Source organism: Pelmatolapia mariae, linkage group LG20 (assembly GCF_036321145.2).
Source record: "Pelmatolapia mariae isolate MD_Pm_ZW linkage group LG20, Pm_UMD_F_2, whole genome shotgun sequence".
In the NCBI taxonomy this organism is placed as follows: Eukaryota; Metazoa; Chordata; class Actinopteri; order Cichliformes; family Cichlidae; genus Pelmatolapia; species Pelmatolapia mariae.
This window is the reverse complement of record NC_086244.1, coordinates 23,820,666-23,839,302: the sequence shown is the minus strand read 5'-3', so window position 1 is coordinate 23,839,302 and position 18,637 is coordinate 23,820,666. Positions and strand designations below refer to the sequence as shown.

Sequence of the window (18,637 nt, the reverse complement as noted above, 5' to 3'; positions counted from 1 at the left end):
GCTCTGTGTAGAGGAAAGATTGTAATTTGTATTGATTTATTAATGCACAACAGTCCGAAGGTCTCTTGGCTTCCATTAGATTAGTGTCAGTTTCTTTTTGTGTTTAGGGGAAGACCAATAACACTGAGGTTTATATACTCAAATGTATCCCTGCAGTTGAATTGACTGTCCAAGCACATGTTTAAACACCTTCCAGTTCAAATGAACCTGCACTGCACTTGCTCCATTTTCCAACCAAAATAGTTTTAAAACATTTGTTACTTCATCCTAAAGTTTAAACTACTTTGTACCTGAACTGTCCATCCTCAAGAAGTTTTTCTACAAGCCTGCAAAAAGTGAGGGGTAAGTCTTTCTTTTTTTTTTGCTGAATATCCTTTTTTATATTGGGCTATATTGGGTTAAGGCAGAGCTTCCCAAAGTGTGGGGCCCGCACAGAGCCATTGCAGGGGGGGCGCGGTATGAAAAGGGAAAAACAAAAGAACGCTTGGACACTGCTAGCATAATGGACAGGTTTTTGACGGGGCTCCCACACAAACGCAAAGCAGGAGATGAAGCATATGTTTCCAAACCAAGTTCATTCTAAGCCAAAGACTAGAAAATATAGTGAAGCATATCTTCTCTTTGGCTTCACCTGCACAAGTGCCAAGGTAGGTCTCCCCTGCAGAATTGGTTTTCCCTGCGTCGGGAGCACGCGCTGGGCTCTCCAAATCACAGGCAAACAGTATCCCATATTCTGGATTTTTAGTTCACAAACACCTGTTGTAATAACTAACTACTCCTGACATTTTGGAGATGTTACTTCTTTATACAGTAAAGTTACAGCGGGATACAGAAAACATCAGGCCATTCCTCCCACGTGGTGGGGGGGCATGAACATTTTTCTTGTAAAACAAAGGGGGGCCTAGCAAAAAAAAGTTTGGGAACCACTGGGTTAAGGCAAACTAATCTAGTGGTTACTATTCTGTCCTTGCAATTATTTCCCATTTTCAGAGGTAGGAGTTCCCTGACAAACATTATTTCTGCTTCAAAGCAGAAGTTGGCTCACAATGGATCTCATTAACTAATAAATCAACTGAAATGTCCTTACAACACCTACTAAAGAAGTGCACACTGAAACCTGGTACTTGATTCATGAAGCCTGTGCACTGACCAGTTTTGCTGTCAATAACTGCAGAAGAGGAGACAAATAATCCAGTCTCAAGAAACAGAGGAGCATCATTTCATTATGCTGTCACCTCAGTGGCTGCTGTTTCTTGATTTTACTGAGCACATAACAACAACGCATAAGTATGGGATATCATGCCCCCGCATGTGCTGTCTTAAGATACCTTTATTCACAACTTTAAGGCTGATGACCTGTGATGGCATGTGCACTGCTCTTCACCAAGTGTGTGGTAGACCCAGTGGAAAGGACAGCATAAGCCACTGAAGGGGCTGTAATGTCCAAACAATAGAACCGCACTAAAGTGTGTGGTTATGCCCAACTAGCTGCAGCACAAATATCAGCTATGGAAACCCCTTTAAAAAGATCCCATGAGGTTGCCATTCCCCTGGTGGAATGAGCTCTCATGCCCCTGGGACAAAGTAAGACCTTTGGTGTTGTACACCAGTGAGATAGCTTCTATAATCCAGTGAGACAAACTCTGTTTAGACAGAGATCTACCTCCGGCTGGATTAGCAAAACAGACAAACAACTGGTCACATAAATGCACGTTCTCATCCCGCCGAGGGCCTGAAGGTGGGCCTTTACGCAGAGCCGACTGGTGTGGAGATGAAACTGGAGGCTGTGCTCCAGCTGGGGGTACACCCACCGCAGCTGTCTCTTGCTGGTCGGCAGAGGAGCGATGGACCTGTGAGAAATAGCTGTGGGGTTGGGCTTCGTATGACACCTGCATGTCTCCATGTATTGTCCATAGCAGACAATAGGCTGTCCTGCTCAACCTCAAACCATGGATTTCCAGGCTGATGGCCAGCACGTCATCATCTTCCTGGAGAGCTTACGTACCAACTGCACAGTGGAGGCTAACAGGGGCCCTATATTTTTTCTATTATTCCAGCCTCAGTAACTTTGACACAGCAAACACACAGCTGTATTTACCCACCTCTGATGAAATCTCACAAGTGTTAGCTTTCTTTTGATACCAAGATTGCTTACAAAGAGTTTTCAAGCAAGAACTTCAGAAAGACCTTTGGGGCTTAAGAAGTTAAATTACCATGATGTTACAATCTAAAGTACACAAATGCTAGGAGAAAGTTCTGTGGGTGATCTGCTTTTGGTTGGAGACTGTAAGAGAGGCTGATGACTGAGAAATGATCATTTGTTGGTGCTGTGAAGTGTGTTTCTCAAACAAAATATGAAAGTCTCATATGAGAAGGCTAATGTAAAAATAAAAATGTTGATACATAAATACCCAGTGAGTCCAAGCATGAAGTTAAGTGTACATATGACTTGTTTAAAACACGTTGTATGAGCTCAAACATTTGTTAAAACAAAACTGAACAACGTTGGACACACCTAATCATCGAACCAAAATAAAAACAGCAGTAGATAAATTGGACACACAGGATAAAAACAACACAACAAACATTGATTGTTCCACAAGTATTTCTTGTTTTACACTCAAGTCTTCCTGATCATCATGTTTCTGTTTCCTTTTTTGTTGTGCACTCAGCCACAACTTAAAGATGCTCTGTAGAATATTTTCATAGCCAATTAATCACGACAACAAAATGGGAAGAAAGAAAATGCAAAAAGCTGAAGTAAATAATGGGCTGAAGGAGAAAAAAGGAAAGGCAGGAGACAGATTACAGCTACCAACAAATTATTGTTTCATTTCATTTTGTCTTGTACTGTTGAATACAGCTTTAGCTGAAATACAGTAAGCTTTTACACTGGAGACTATGGTTTCCTGTCAGTAATTACTAGTTAAAAATACAGATAAAAACTGAAAGCAGCTTTCAAATAATATGAGAGTCCCACACCAAATTCAGTGTGAGCACTTCACAGTAAGTACCAAATCATCAAAGGTGGTGTTATATTAAACCTCTTTAAAAATCCTTCCAAACTAACATAGTAAAACGAACATAATACGACTAATATACTGACTTCACTGGTGCTTCAGAGTCAGAAACAGTTTTAGAAAATGTGAAAAACGTCCATGCAAAGGAACATATATTAATCAATCAATATATATTTATATTGATTGAATTCATAGTTTGTAATAACTTACAGCAGACCACCGTTACTGGGTCTCCTGTAGTGATAAATAGTTAGTGATTAATAGCCTGGATAGTATTATATACTAGTGTTCTTACCTCTAAAAATGACCATTTTTAAGCATCCTTCTTTTATTTTAAAAGTCATATTTACTAAGAAAATTTACTTAAAAGGCTGAAAACTGAGCATGGGTACTCGATGAGAGATTGTCAGGCACCAGACTTAAAGGACCAGCAAGTAGGAACTGATGGCTAGAGTTAAAATCAAACATCTGCAACCTTTGTGGCAAAACCTACTGTAACACCTGCTTAGTATAGTTAGGCTGGGCTTATAGACTAGATTTGAAAGGAGTACAATAAATTTGAGAAAACTGAATGTTGAACAGCCGGCAGGTTTATTACAACTTTAAGATGGTGCAATAACCCAGTGTAAACAACAGAGAAAATTAACAGAGAAGGTCAACAGAGAAGAGTGCTCTTTTGAAAATAATGCAAAATAAGATAAAAAATAAAATGAGTAGTCTCTTTAGACCTGACTCCTGATGAACAGGATATTGTGAGTTCAATCGTTTTTCAGAGGAACGATCCATATGGAGTAGGTGTTTTGTTCTGGCTTATCTGAATTCCTGCGATTTGAAGTAATTCAGTCTGTAGATCTACTCCTGCATCCGGAACAGCTGGCCACACTCCTTTTGGATTTGCCAAGAGTTTTCACATGGTCTGACTCGCCATCAGTATCCAGAACCAACTTCAGGATCAGATCCAGGATCACAAAAACCAGTCTGCACATACAGTACAGAGCAATGAACAAAATAGTTCTTAACAGTTTATTTTCTAAATAAAATGAGATCTCATAAAGTTTTCAAAATCAAGTAAACTGTTGTTTTAACATTGTTTCTGTTTCTGGAGAGTTAACAACAAATATCCCTTTATATAAAGAGGACAGCTTGAAGTCCATATCATCAGTAACAAGGATATCCTTTTCATGCAGACTGAAATCGGATTTATTGCTATTGCCAAGGTAACTGACACAAATATATATAACACGTCTCTTGCTAGTCGGGTTCTAAATTGCAATTATCACAGATGATTGTGTGAAAATGATTGGCCTTGTGTTTATAATGTGTTATTGATAAAGATTCATTAAAAAAGCAGGAATAAAGAAATCTGAGTATAATGGAAATTACATTCTGCAAAATGTTTCTGTCGTTCACAAACTTGGATTCATTTTATGTTGAACACGTCTTTACTTTATACAAGTGATTAATTGTTTTAATTTCTGCATGTGTAGAACTAATAATTTCTCTTTTTTCCTCCCTTAATTTCTACTCGTTCATCCAAAGTATTTACTTAGGATTGAATTTATTTTGATTCAACATAATTTTTGTCATCTATTGTAACACAAATCTATTTGTTAGTGTCAGAATTGTTCAATTATTCAAAGGTATTATATATTGAGTACACATGAGTACTTTAGGCACTTTAAGTATATTTTCATACTAGTGCTTAGGGGAAATACTACTACTTTGTTCAAATGCTACTACTTTTGTAAACTTGTAAATACCTGCTGTACTATATGCTGATTTAAGTCAGTGATACATTTTACAAACTGCTCAACTGTAAGAAATTCCACCCAAAATATTACTTCTAAACATTTTTAAAAGCATTAAGGAAAAACACAAAACATAATTCATTAACCAAGCATTTGTACTCGAACTGGAAAAGGGCAAGAAATCAGAATACAGTTGGCTGCAATTTGCAATGTATTGATATATACAGTAGAGATTTTACACACTGTAACTTTAAATTATAATCTCATCTGGGTGATACAAAAATACCGTTTTGGTAGAGGTGCAGTTCAGATTTTCTTTCAGTAATATCAGTATGGAAACAAAACATTTCAATACATTGCAAGTAAAAACAGGGTATTATTCAAATTAAAGAGGGGAATGATATCAGGTAGTTATTTTTTAGGGAATAGAATGCTTGCCCCTTTTTACACTTGTAATTATTCATCAGACCATCCTAAAGGCTTCACATGTGAGAGCATTCTTAACTTGCCATTATTACTAACAATAATAGTAACAGTAAATGTATCACATGACTGCTAACTGTTTCCTTATGTACCCAGAACGCAACATCACTGACCTTCGTCAGCTAACTCCTAATCAGTTGGAGAAAATTGTCATAAAGTAAGTTTATGCATGTTAAAAGAAGTTGCATTGTTCACCCAGTTAATTTAGTATGTTTCTGCTATGTTTTCTTATGGGGGGTTTTTGTTAGTTTTTTTACTCTTAAGGGATAGTATCCATCTTCCAATCTACAACACTATGGAAAAGCACTGTGACACCAAAGAAAGCAAGGTGATTTAACATAACTCTCGGTCTTTATCTTATAATAACTGGTGAATTGACAAAACCTATTTTTCTCATTTGGTACAGTATCAAAAATATTCAAAAGGACTGTAATTATCCATGTAAAATAAAATATCCTTTCCTGATTACACAGAGTGGCAAACAAGAGGGGTGCAAAGAAAGTCCCTTTGCGGTACTACTTTATTGTTTCTAATGGTAGTTAGACATTACTGATTTAAAAAGTAATATGATAGAAGTTGCAATTAAAAATAATAGATTTTTGTCAGAATTGTCGGTTCAGATTACACTTCCATAACTCTGCCATCTTGGTTTTACTAATCAACTTTATTTGTAGATACCAAATGACAAAGATAATGATGACGCCAACACTGGCACTTGCAAAATTCCAGTGACTGTCCAGGAGAGGTTTTTGAAAGAAGTGTGTCAGTTTCTGAGAGATTCTGACTTTAAAGATTATGAAGACAAAATAACAAGTTAGTTATCTGGTTTAGTACATTAAACTGATTCTTTTAATGACTAGAAGACTTTTTTCTTGTTTCTTTTCTTGCCAATATTCCTAATAATAATAGTCACAGTAGATGTATGTCATGACTCCTATCTGTTTCCTTATGTGCCCAGAACAAAACATCACTGACCTTTGTCAGGCAACTCCTTATCAGTTGGAGAAAATTGGCATAGAGTAAGTTTATCCATTTTAAATGAAGTTGCATTGTTCACTCGGTTAATTTAGTATGTTTCTGCTATGCTTTATGTTTTGGTTTTTTTTTTTTGTTTGTTTGTTTTTTTACTCTTTAGGCATCGCAGTGTCCGTCTTACAATCTACAATACTATGAAGAAGCACCTTGGCATCAAAGATTTAAGCAAGGTGATTTAACATGACTACTGGACAAAACTTATTCTTATCATTTGGTACAGTATCAAAAATATTCAAAAGGATTGTAACTATCAATGTAAAATAAAATATCCTTTAAAATTCCTTCAGGTTGTCATTACCATAGTAGAAGGCATGATACTAAGGCATGATTAGCCTAGCATCAGCCTCAATGCTTGCTTACCACTGTTTAAAAAAAAAAACGGAATTAAATATAAAAAGACTAAGACCTGCTACCTGTTCCTGGGAAAGAGCTGGAAATAGTTTTATTCTTTTTTTTTCTCTCTTCTTGTAATTTTTTGTCTTCTTCTTTGTTCCTCACACAGGTGTTTAATGATCCCATTCATGGCCACATCGAGTTGCACCCACTTCTTGTCAAGATCATAGACACCCCTCAGTTTCAGAGACTACGAAACATCAAGCAGCTTGGGGGGGTGTATTTTGTTTATCCAGGAGCATCCCACAACCGCTTTGAACACTCTATTGGGTATGTCAACAGGTTTGCAGACACACCAGTATAGTGTTTTTCAGTGTGTTGCATGGTGAACTCTGTCTTTCCGTGTTTGTATGTGTGTACTATACAGGGTGGCATACTTAGCAGGAGAGCTTGCTAAAGCCCTCAAGGTGAAGCAGCCAGAACTTGACATCACTGACCGAGATGTCCTCTGTGTGCAAATTGCAGGTCTCTGCCATGACCTGGGTAAGTGATGCCCACCTTTTCTCTATTACAAATATTAGATGCTGCAGATGGTAATTGTAAAAAATAAAGTGAAACTATTCTCATATTGTAAATAATATGTTAAGCTTGGCCTTTATTTGTTAGGACTAGCAAATAAAGTATCAAACAAAGGCAGAGAACAAAATCAATGTGCAGTTTAAACACTTATAATGTACAATATACTAACACAACAGATATCAAGAAAAAATGCTATCTGAATTTCACAATATTTTCTTTTGTCTGGAAGCTATTCACAACACCCTTAATTAACTTGTACAAAATTCCCTGTCTATACTGGTCAGTCTTAAATAAAGCATGCCTGACAAAAAGATAACAAATAATTTTCTTTATAATTCACACGAATTATAAATATATTTATTTCTTTGCATTAAGGACACGGGCCCTTTTCTCATTTTTTTGATGGAATGTTCATGCCCGAAGCAAGTGATGAAGAGTGGAAGGTAAGCAAAAAACATTTGGAGTTTATCCCATCCCAAAACTGAAGTACATGAAAATTCCAAAAAATGATTAATTAAACTGCATTAATAAGTGACCTTTAGAGGTACTGGTTTGTAAACTTTGCATGGTTTTCCCTGTTTCCCAGTGTTATGGTTCTTAGGGTCTGTGATAATTTTGGATAATTTTGAATCCTTAGTTATTATATTCAGTTTGAGTTTTTCCTGTTTTGTGTTTATTGTATTTTCATATTGTTGTTTGTTCCCTTTACAAAGATAATATGTTGTGAATCTTAGTTTTGGTAATTTTATGTTACTATTATCATTATTACAGTGATGAGTTTGAGTTTTGTCTTGACTTTGTTATTCCTGTCTCATGTATTCCTGGGGATTTTAAAAAAAAAGGCATCTATCATCATGTTTAGCGATGATAGATGGTGAATATTCAGACATAAAAGCTGTGTTCTTCCTGTTGTTTTACCATAAGAAATAACGTCAAAAAGCTGAAATGTACTTTAAAAAACAAAATGTTTCCAACAGTGTTTTAAACCAAACCCCTACCACTTTATTCATTTTAGTTGCCTGTCAGTGTTGTTTTACCCTTTTCCTCCCACAATCAGCAAATTCATGTTGATATAATGAAAACATTTAAGGCTTCAAAGAGTTCTAATTAGTATGACTGTCTTGACCACAATAATAGAGCTCGCTTTTAGACGTGATATCTGAGAGCTAACACATCTGTATCACTTTTAGCAAACTACTGCTTTTAACTCCAATTTTATTGTTTTATTGTTTTTTTTCTTACCTTTCATGTTGTATTGCTTTTAATTCAGTTGTTATACATTGTATATTGTTGTAAAGCTTTGTAAAGCATATTGTGACTGTTATTTTTGAAATATGCATTAAAAGAATTTTAATCTGCTTGGTTTTTTTTTTGGGGGGGGGGGGGGGGGGGGGGGGGGGGTTTCACTTTCAACCTGTCACTACTAAAATGCATGTCTATGTATTCTTGCAGCATGAGGAAGCCTCCATAAAGATGTTTGATTACTTACTGAAGGAAAATGGCCTGAAGCCAGTGATGGAGCTGTATGGGCTGGAAATAAAAAACGAAAAGGAAAACGACCTGGTGTTCATTAAAGGAATGATTGATGACACTCAGAAAAAAACAGCTCAGCACGAGGTACTGGTCAGTTATGTGAATTCAGTATCATCTTTGCTGAAGAAGTCAGTATCTCACGTTTCTCTTATGGCTTTTTTCTCCACAGCAGTATCCAGGTCGAGAGAAGGAAAAATCCTTTCTCTATGAAATTGTGTCAAACAAGGAAACCGGCATTGATGTTGACAAGTTTGACTACTTTGCCAGGTGAAGCTTGCTTTAAAAAGAAATATTCAGTTTGGTGCAATGTCCAAAACTGTGTGCACTTTGTTCTGCATTCACTTTTTACTATGTGCCACACACTCCAGGGTGCATTGAAGAGTTTATCATAATTTTTTTCTTTGTGTGTGTGTGTGTGTGTGTGTGTGTGTGTGTGTGTGTGTGTGTGTGTGTGTGTGTGTGTGTGTGTGTGTGTGTGTGTTTTCACATATTTCCTCACTCCTATCTCAGGGACTGCCACCACCTGGGCATCCAGAACAACTTTGACCATCAGCGCTTCATCGTGTTTGCCAGGGTGTGTGATGTGAATGGGAGTAAGCACATTTGCTCTAGAGACAAGGTGTGGATCCCTGCTTTTTTAAAATCATTTTTAAGAAGAAATTCTTTTACCTGACTAGCTAGAACTAAACCATGTTGTCAACAGGAAATAGAAAATCTGTATGACATATTCCACACAAGGCACTCTATCCACAGAAGAGCCTGCCAGCACAAGATAAAAATGGCTGTAGAAATTATGTGAGTACCTACAGTTCTATTTTTAATATTATTTAATTTGTCTGCAGTGTGCCCCTAAAGTCATATGTTGGGTCTCTATATCCAGGATCAAAGATGCCCTCCTACTAGCAGATAAGGATCCATGCTTCCAAATTGAAATTTCAAATGGAAATGGAACTTCAAAGAAGATTCCTCTCTCCAAAGCCAAAGAAGAAATGGAGGCATACATAAAGCTGACAGGTAGTGACTTCAATCTGTGTTGTGTATAAATTATAAATTATTTCTCTCTCTCTCTCCCAGTATATTTACTAATGTCTGTTATAATAATACAGTTGTTTTTTTGTGATACAAATTTGTGTAAATAACTTTGTAAGACACTTCTGACAAATTTGTGAAGCTGAACTGTATTGTTTGAACTGTCTTAACTTCCAATTTATTTCTGTGTTTACTCTGTAGATCAGGTCATTGAAAGAATACTCAACTCTTCTTCAGATTCTCTGAAGGAGGCAAGGGAGATTCTACACAGGGTCATGACTCGGGATCTGTACCGCTGTGTGGGTCAAGCCACGGTATGCAGCTATGTTTTTATGTATGTGCCTGTATTACAAGTCAAGTATTCGCCCTGAATGGGATGCATGGATGGAGCTTTAACAAATCCCCACCCTGGGAAAGTTTTTCAAAAGCTCAGATTTCGGTGATACAAAGCACATTTACATTTGGAGAAAAGGCCAAAAGACACAGAAAAGGCTGTGTTTACCAAAAAAGTTGTGTACATGTGGACATAAACCGTCATCAGAGGCTGACACAGCAGCTCTTACTCTCGCGCATGCCTAGGCTTGTTGTAGTCAATGTTGCTTAAAAAACACTATTTCAATCCATATTTAGTCTTTGATCATTCATCAGCAACCAAGCTCACAATATCATTTTCCTTAGTGGAAGCTGGGAAAGTGTGCTGTTGAAAAGAAAACTAAGAAGTTAATCATCGCGAAGCTGCTGTTGGATAAAATTAAATAAATATGCCTAATCATAGGTTGGCATCATGTGATCATGCTTGCTGTGTGTTTTCTGCACTGAATAAATCATTTTCTTCACCCTCCCACTTTTCCCCTTTCTCAATTCTAGAAAAAAGAGGAACCGAAAATGTCGGGGGTAAGAATGAGAACAGCTCATAAAACAAGATTAACAAAACAATAATAATAACACACATGTTGTCTCCTCCATCCTTCAGGAGACGAGGGAAAGTTTAAAAAAACTGGTTAAAGACATTCTTGAGGGCGGGGAAGGCGAGTTTGAAGTTATTGTGAGTTTTAATAATTAGTCAAACTTTTCTTAAAATCTTGATTTTATTTATTTTTTGTTAATTTTATTTAAAAGATGTTTCCAAGCTCCACAGAGCCGATATTTACATGTAAATACAAACAAATGCCTCTCTGTGACATTTCATTTTAGGTTGTTCCTTTGGACCCTGAGAAGGAAGACAATGACCCCATCAGTAAAGCGTTTTTCTATCGCAAGGATAAGCCTGACAAAGCAATCCCAATCGCCGAATCAGAAGTGAGAATTACAGCCTTGATTTCCATGTGTCGTGTGTTCTTTTTTATGCAGCTCCATAAGACAACATTGGCTGTGTAATATGTCATTTTTATGCTGCTGTCCCTGAGGTCAGGTGTCTAAGTTTGTCCCACAGTGTTTTTTTGAGGAGATACTTAGGGTTTACTGGAAGGAAAAGAGAGAGAAGTTTACAGAACAGTTTACATTTTGGCAAAAAGTCAAAAGGCACATAAAAGGCTGTGTTTACCAAAGAAGCCATGTACATATAGACAGAGCCTAAATCGTCATCAGAGGCTGACACAGTGGTTCTTATTCTCAGACATGTCCAGGCTTGTCTTATGCAGTAGTAATCTTTCATGATTCATCAACAAAACTTAGAATATAATTTTCTTCACTTGAAGCTGGACGAGTGTGTTGTGGAAAGGAAAACTAATAAGTTAATCATAACCAAGCTGCTGCAAGGGGAAAAAAAACAATACAAAATCAGCCTTCTTATAGGTTCATGACAGGACAAGTGGTGTGTGCTGTTCTAACACTATCTTATCACACAGTCCACTCTTCACATCCTTCATCATCACATTCTTCATGTAATCCCAGACACACTCGATGATGTTGAGATCAGGGCTCTGTGTGGGCGAAACCATCACTTCCAGTACTTCTTGTCCTTCTTTATTCTGAAGATAATTCTTAATGACTTTGGCTGTATGCTTGGGGTTATTGTCCTGCTGCAGAAATAATTTGGGGCCAATAAAGAATCATTTATATTTCTGAAAGGATTCTTTGTTTACACCATTTTCTCACACCTGCCTAAAATGTTTGCACAGTACTGTCTATCGCAAATAAAGTTTTGGAACAGTTTGAATTTGGTGGGTGACAAAAATCCTGTTTGAAACAGAGAAATTAAGAAAAACTGATTTTCTTTAAACATTTGGTTTCAAGTTATTGTGCTTTCTGTGTGTTTTCTGCACTGACTAAATCCTATTCTTCACTGTCCCGCTTTGCCCCTTTCCCAGGTCAAGAAAAAACATAAACAGGAAAAATTGGAGGTAAGAATGAGAACAGCTCATAAAACAAGATTAACAAAACAATAATAATAACACACATGTTGTCTCCTCCATCCTTCAGGAGATGAGGGAAAGTTTAAAAAAACTGGTTAAAGGCATTCCTGAGGGCGGGGAAGACGAGTTTGTGATTATTGTGAGTTTTATTAAATCATCAAACTTTTCTTAAAATATTTTTGTTTTGTTTGTTATTCATTATATTTAAAACAATGCTTTCAACTCTATTATTTACAATGTGAATATAAACACAGGCCTCTCTGTAACATTTCATTTTAGGTTGTTCCTTTGGACTCTGAGAAGAAAGACAATGACCCCGTCAGTAAAGCATTTTTCTATCGCAAGGATAACGCTAACAAAAAAATCCCAATCACCAAATCAGAAGTGAGAACTACAGTTTTGATTTCCATGTGCCGCGTGTTCTTTTTTTAATGCAGCTCCATAAGACAACACTGGCTGTGTAATATGTCATTTTTATGCTGCTGTCCCTGATGGCAGGTGTCTAAGTTTGTCCCACAGTGGTGTTTTGAGGAGATACTTAGGGTTTACTGGAAGGAAAAGAGAAAGAAGTTTACAGAACAGTTTACATTTTGGCAAAAAGTCAAAAGGCACATAAAAGGCTGTGTTTACCAAAAAAGCCATGTACATACAGACAGAGCCTAAATCGTCATCAGAGGCTGACACAGCGGTTCTTATTCTCAGACATATCCAGGCTTGTCTCATGCAGTAGTAGTCTTTCATGATTCATCAACAAAACTTAGAATATAATTTTCTTCACTTGAAGCTGGACGAGTGTGTTGTTGAAATGAAAACTAATAAGTTAATCATAACCAAGCTGCTGCAAGGGAAAAAAACAATACAAAATCAGCCTTCTTATAGGTTCATGACAGGATAAGTGGTGTGTGCTGTTCTGACACTACCTTATCACACAGTCTACTGGGAACTAGGAAGGCATACAATACCACTTTTCAAGAGTATGTACTAAAACACCAAGCTGCAAATTAATATTTATTGTGATGAAATTTTGAAACAGCTTGAATTTGGTGGGTGACAAAAATCCTGTTTGAAACTGAGAAATTAAGAAAATGAGATTTTCTTTAAACATTTGGTTTCGAGCGATTGTGCTTTGAATAAATGCTTTTCTTCTCCCTCCCATTTTTCCCCTTTCTCAGCTCGAGAAAAACTACAAAAAGAAAAAATTGGAGGTAAGAACGAGAACAGATCAGAAAACAAGATTAACAAAATAATAATAATAACACACATTGTTATCTCCATCCTTCAGGAGATGAAGAAAGATTTGAGAGACAAACTGAGTAAACACTTTCGGGAAGACAAGTTTGAAGTTATTGTGAGTTTTATTAATTAATCAAACTTTTCTTAAAATCCTGATTTTTTTTTGTTCATTTTATTTAATAGATGTTTTAAACTTCCACTGTTTACATACCGTTATTTACATGAGAATATAAACACAGGATTCTCTGTAACATTTCATTTTAGGATGTCACTTTGGACTATGGGATGGAAGACAATGACCCCATCAGTAAAGCATTTTTCTATCGCAAGGATAAGCCTGACAAAGCAATCCCAATATCCAAATCAAAGGTGAGAACTATACCCTTAATTTCTATGAGCTCTGTTCTTTTTTTATGCATCTCCATAAGACAACATTGGCTGTGTAATATGTCATTTTTATGCTGCTGTCCTTGATGTCAGGTGTCCAAGCTTCTCCCAGAGCACTTTTCTGACGAGATACTTAGGGTTTACTGGAAGAACCATGAAGGACTGCAGGGAGAAGAGAGAAAAAATAAAGAAAAAGAGATCAAAAAATTCTTTAAAACCCAGTGCAAGGACTATGGCTTTGAGGTACTACTTACTTAATTCTATTTAATTGCATTGATTGGTATTACTACAAAATAAGCCTAATGATCACAGTGTAAGCAGGAAAGCTGCAGTAAAAACTGTCTGTCTTGTCAGATCCCTGAGTTCAGATTACACTTCATAACTCTGATGTCTTGGTATTAATAATAACCTTTATTTATAGATACAGAATGCAGAAGAGGATGGTGGCAATGACAGTCAAACTCCAGTACCAGTCAATCTGAACTTGTGAAAGATTCAGATATCAAGTTTTTGTGTGACTGTAGGGATTTTAATATAGGAGATTTGAATCAGAAAATTTATGTAGTTTGGGTATTTTCCATTTTTTAATTTAAATGTTAGCTATATGATTTAGTTTAGATATGAAATGTTATCAAAATATTACATACTGAATGACTTTTAATCAGTTTTTTTGATTGATAATAAGTGATACTAACTGCTTCCTTCAACATGTATCAATATCAATAAGCTTTTGATAATCTAATATTAATTATTTAGCGTAATGTTCCAACTACAAATTGCACGTTTTCACTAGAATCACACTAAATAGAACGCCTAGTTTCGATACATGCAATTTTGGGTACTGTTGTGACTTGCTCATTGTGTGAAAATTCATTATTTTCATGTCATTGCTAAATGAAAATCTACAAAAGTTAAAATCTTTCAGCTGTTTTCCTGTTCCAATTTGTTTACTGCTGATTTCTGGTAAATTCAAAATAAAGCTCTTTTTCTCTTATGTTTTGTGTCACCGTGAAGTTCTTACAACATAACATTTGTCACAGTGTCCCTCCCTCCGGTTCTGCCTGAAAAAGGTAACCAGAATGCGCCGTGCGCAATGGCACCATGTATAACTAACTTGAAACTTTAACCACTTAAGAATAAATTATGAAAATTTACATTTTAAGCTTGTTCATCTTCTATGATAAAATGAACCTGACACCATCTGTAAAGAATCCATACTAACACAAAGCCAACCAAGAAACTGGAGGAATGATAAAGCTGAGTAGAGCTTAAAACTTAAGTGGGATGTCTGAGTAGTAAGGAAAACAGTCTCTTGAGAGCATCTGAAGAATCTTTTGCACTACTTGCTGTGTTGGTAGTTTCCACCTAAAGAGCTGATTGAGAAGGTGGCAAGTAGGTGGTTGCCAAGAGCCATCATATGCTTTTAGATCATCAAGTCTCAAAAAACAAGGGGGGTTCTAAAGTTCTGAAAGATTTCTAATGTTTTATCTGGAGTGTCTCCCTGGAGAGGTTCAATTTAAGAGCAGGGGTCTGTTTCAGAAAGCCGGTTTAGTGCAAACTCTGAGTAAGTATACCCTGAGTTAACGAAAACTCTGGGTCTTCGGTTTCACAAAGCGAGTTTAGATTAATTCTGAGTGAGTTACTATGACGACACACTCCGTGAAGCTAACCTGCCCCCTAGCAGGTTTACTTCAACTAACCCTGACTTTCTCCGCCTCTTTGTCGGAAACCTAACTGTAGGAAGTGTCAGACATGGCGTGCCCCTTCCTTGAAGAGCCAGTAGATGTTGAAGCCCAAATTTTCCGCAGAGCTCTCCGCCGGGAGAGAGTGATTAGAGCGCGTTTGGACATTTTATCATTTCCTGATGATTTTCTGTGTAAACGTTACCATTTTTCAGCACAATCTATAATTTATTTGAATAACATCCTCAGGCCTTATATTGCTCATGTGACACATTGCGGACATTCTCTCAGTTCTGTACATATTATTTGTATTGCACTTCGTTTTTTTGCAAACGGGAGCTTTCTGTATAATATTGGTGACGCTGAGCACGTTTCCAAGGCTACCGTCTGTTGGGCAGTCAGGAATGTTACAGTTGCACTGAAACGTCTCCTGTACTCGTTTGTGGTGTTCCCCGGTCATAGACCCACAAGATTTATCAAAGAGGGATTCCACAAAATTGCAGGTATCAGGATGAACAAAACTTAATTCATGATGTGGTGATACTTGAACTACTACTTAAATTTTACACTTATTTTCAGGGTTCCCAGGCGTGATTGGCTGTATAGATGGCACTCACATTCCAATCATTGCTCCTTCAGTAAATGAAGGAGACTATGTGAACAGGAAGTCTTTCCACAGCATTAATGTACAGGTACAGCATTTCAAACTAACAAATTATTTCATTATAGTAATGGATGATAATTTGTGTTCTCTGCACTGTGAAGATCATATGTGATGCTGCCAACATTATCACAAATGTGGAAGCCAAGTGGCCAGGCTCTGTTCATGACTCACGAATTTTTCATGAATGTACACTGAGCACAAAATTTGGACATGGTGAGTTGAAAATACTTCAAAATATATAAAGACCAATTGCTACAGGGACATTTGAACTGAAGTGTATCCTTCTGTCTTAGGAGAGTTCACTGGCTACTTGCTTGGTGATAGGGGGTATCCATGTTTACCCTATTTGCTTACCCCTTACCCTGACCCTGAACCAGGCCCACAGCAGCGATATAATCTGGCTCATTGCAGGACAAGAGCCAGAGTTGAAATGACTATCGGAATGCTTAAGGCCCGGTTCCAGTGCCTTCAAAGACTCAGGGTCACCCCAAAAAGGGCATGTGACATTATTGTGGCATGTGTGATTCTTCACAACATAGCCACAATTAGAGGAGAACACTGTCCTTCTGAACCAAACATCAGCAGTGATCCAAACCATGAACATCCTGACCCTCCCACGGACATACAAGATGGAAAAGCAGTCAGAGACACCATATGTCACAATCATTTCCTTTGACCCATCACCTCAACATGTTGAAAGAAGAATAAACAGATTTGTTGTTCAACTGGCTTTATTGGTCGCCTGTATTTCCTGTACACAAAGTATTAATAAGTATATTATTATGTTGTTCAAACACTGAAATAATTCGTCCATCTCTGACCACTTCACCCACCCTTAACTGATGTTCCAGCAGTAAAATCTCAATCTTGGTCTTTTGGATCTGCTGCTTGAAGTGTTCCATTTCCAAGTCGCATTTTTTTATTTTCTTGATCAAATAGGTCTTGTACAGCTGCTTTACAGGGAGCTATGGAAACACAGGAAATAGCATTGACATTCATAGTACATGCCTACTTAGGTTGGTTGTAAATCAGTGCTGAACATCTTACTGAGGAAAGGTTTGTTGGAGAAGTGGCTGGACCCTCTTCCTCTGCATTTCCATCATCACTCTGTTAGAGAAATAGAAAGTCCATGGTTTTATTATAGTACCACATTTTATTCAATTGTTATATTTTCCATTGTAAGATGTAAACCTCATAAAGTGTCTCTGTTGCTTCCTCCTCTGTAACAGCTGTCAATGTTTCTTCATAATTTTCCTGTAGTAAAGACATTAACAACATTGCTGTTCTACTGTAAACTCATATAATCTGTGGAGTATTAAGAGTACTCACAACTGCATGTTGGTCTGGCTCAACAGGAGGCTGCACCAGATGCAGTACACCATCACCATCAACTGATTGAATATGAGGTTTATACAGGTCACTTATAACTTACAAGGGACCAAATGGCAATTAACAAACATATACCAATCACCTTACACTTCATTGTCATTATGCTCTCAGACAATCAAGACTGAGGGAAGGCAAAATCAGTAGGAAAATAACTTCACTACAAAATAATTCATTATGGTAAAGAGTTTATCAAATGAATGAGTAGCACTGCAAAGGTGACTGTGAAGAAAGGATGTATGCACATCATGTATTATTTTGAATTTACCTCTTATGTAGGCACTTGTGTCTTGCGGGGTTATTGACTCAGAGGATGTCCCCGCAGAGATGCCTTCAGCCACAGGGCGCCCACTGTTTTGGCTGAGGGCCAACTGCTCAGCCTCTGTGAGTGGTGGTGGTGGAGGACCCCCACCTGTTTTTCGGGCCTCCGCTTTTTTTCTGTTGGCTATAACGGGTCACATTTGAGCATACAGAGTAGGCAAATATGTACTTGTAATGTGCTCAGATAATTTCAATAAGTGCTTACAGAAAGAAAATTAATGTAGCCTCTAACTGCAATTGATTTACATAGGACAAACAGACCAAGCACTATGGCTCATAATACAATTACACCTTACCTGTTTGGACTATATTTTTATATTCCATTTTTACTTGCTGCCAGGAACGTTTGGGGCCTGTTGGGTTGCACCTGCGCTCACATCACATCACAAAATAAAATGTATAAAATAAAAAATAAAATGAAATATAATAAAATAACGTGTTAAATGGGTGGAAATCCCTAGATCAATGTTCGAATTAACACTCACGCATTGACTCTGTCGGCTATGTTTTGCATGCATGCTCCCTTTCTTTTGCAGCTGAGGCTGTGTTACTTTTTTTCCGCAAAATTTGCATGTTATCGGCATATGCTGCCATCAGAATTTTGGCCTCAAGCGCTGTAAAATACATTGACCGCGCCTTCTTTCCCTCAGTCTCCATGGTGACTCGCTTAATCTGTGCTCCACTAATCAGGGCTTTATGTATCCTCGTGCGCGCGCTTAACTCGGGGTTAAAGCAACTCCGCGTTGATTGAACTAATTGTTATCAGCCTTTCTGAAACCGAATATTCCAAGTTGGACAGTTCGGGGTTACTCAACCCTGAGTATCATTTTTAACTCTGGGTTTTCTAAAC

The 18,637-nt window shown here is 37.3% G+C and overlaps 2 protein-coding genes and 1 long non-coding RNA gene across 3 annotated transcripts; 2 read left to right on the top strand and 1 right to left on the bottom strand.

Moving 5' to 3' along the window:
- The first annotated feature begins 1,949 nt into the window (after positions 1-1,949).
- On the top strand, positions 1,950-14,224 carry LOC134619248 (deoxynucleoside triphosphate triphosphohydrolase SAMHD1-like). Its single transcript, XM_063465017.1, has 19 exons — positions 1,950-2,001; positions 6,210-6,270; positions 6,387-6,456; positions 6,789-6,949; positions 7,047-7,162; positions 7,574-7,641; positions 8,651-8,815; positions 8,901-8,998; positions 9,242-9,350; positions 9,435-9,526; positions 9,612-9,745; positions 9,962-10,074; positions 10,955-11,059; positions 12,394-12,498; positions 13,287-13,319; positions 13,397-13,462; positions 13,612-13,716; positions 13,828-13,977; positions 14,156-14,224. The coding sequence occupies exons 1-19, from the start codon at positions 1,950-1,952 to the stop codon at positions 14,222-14,224; spliced, it is 1,872 nt and encodes a 623-aa protein (XP_063321087.1).
- Positions 14,225-15,486: 1,262 nt separating this feature from the next.
- Positions 15,487-16,756, top strand: LOC134619247 (putative nuclease HARBI1). The gene is made up of 4 exons (XM_063465016.1): positions 15,487-15,919; positions 15,996-16,108; positions 16,182-16,293; positions 16,374-16,756. The coding sequence occupies exons 1-4, from the start codon at positions 15,487-15,489 to the stop codon at positions 16,754-16,756; spliced, it is 1,041 nt and encodes a 346-aa protein (XP_063321086.1).
- Positions 16,757-16,811: 55 nt separating this feature from the next.
- LOC134618443 (uncharacterized) lies at positions 16,812-17,934 on the bottom strand. Its single transcript, XR_010091908.1, has 4 exons — positions 17,735-17,934; positions 17,272-17,471; positions 17,128-17,187; positions 16,812-17,045 (listed from the first exon to the last, which is right to left on the bottom strand). It is a non-coding gene; the product is annotated as an uncharacterized LOC134618443 (long non-coding RNA).
- Between the last annotated feature and the right edge of the window lie 703 nt (positions 17,935-18,637).

Coding starts and splice junctions, on each gene's coding strand:
- LOC134619247 (XM_063465016.1), top strand. CDS start 15,487: ATGGCGTGCCCCTTCCTTGAAGAGCCAGTAGATGTTGAAGCCCAAATT. Junction 16,109..16,181: donor TCCACAGCATTAATGTACAG/GTACAGCATTTC, acceptor TGCACTGTGAAG/ATCATATGTGATGCTGCCAA. Junction 16,294..16,373: donor GAGCACAAAATTTGGACATG/GTGAGTTGAAAA, acceptor CTTCTGTCTTAG/GAGAGTTCACTGGCTACTTG.
- LOC134619248 (XM_063465017.1), top strand. CDS start 1,950: ATGGATTTCCAGGCTGATGGCCAGCACGTCATCATCTTCCTGGAGAGC. Junction 11,060..12,393: donor TCCCAATCGCCGAATCAGAA/GTGAGAATTACA, acceptor ATTTCATTTTAG/GTTGTTCCTTTGGACTCTGA. Junction 12,499..13,286: donor TCCCAATCACCAAATCAGAA/GTGAGAACTACA, acceptor CCCCTTTCTCAG/CTCGAGAAAAACTACAAAAA.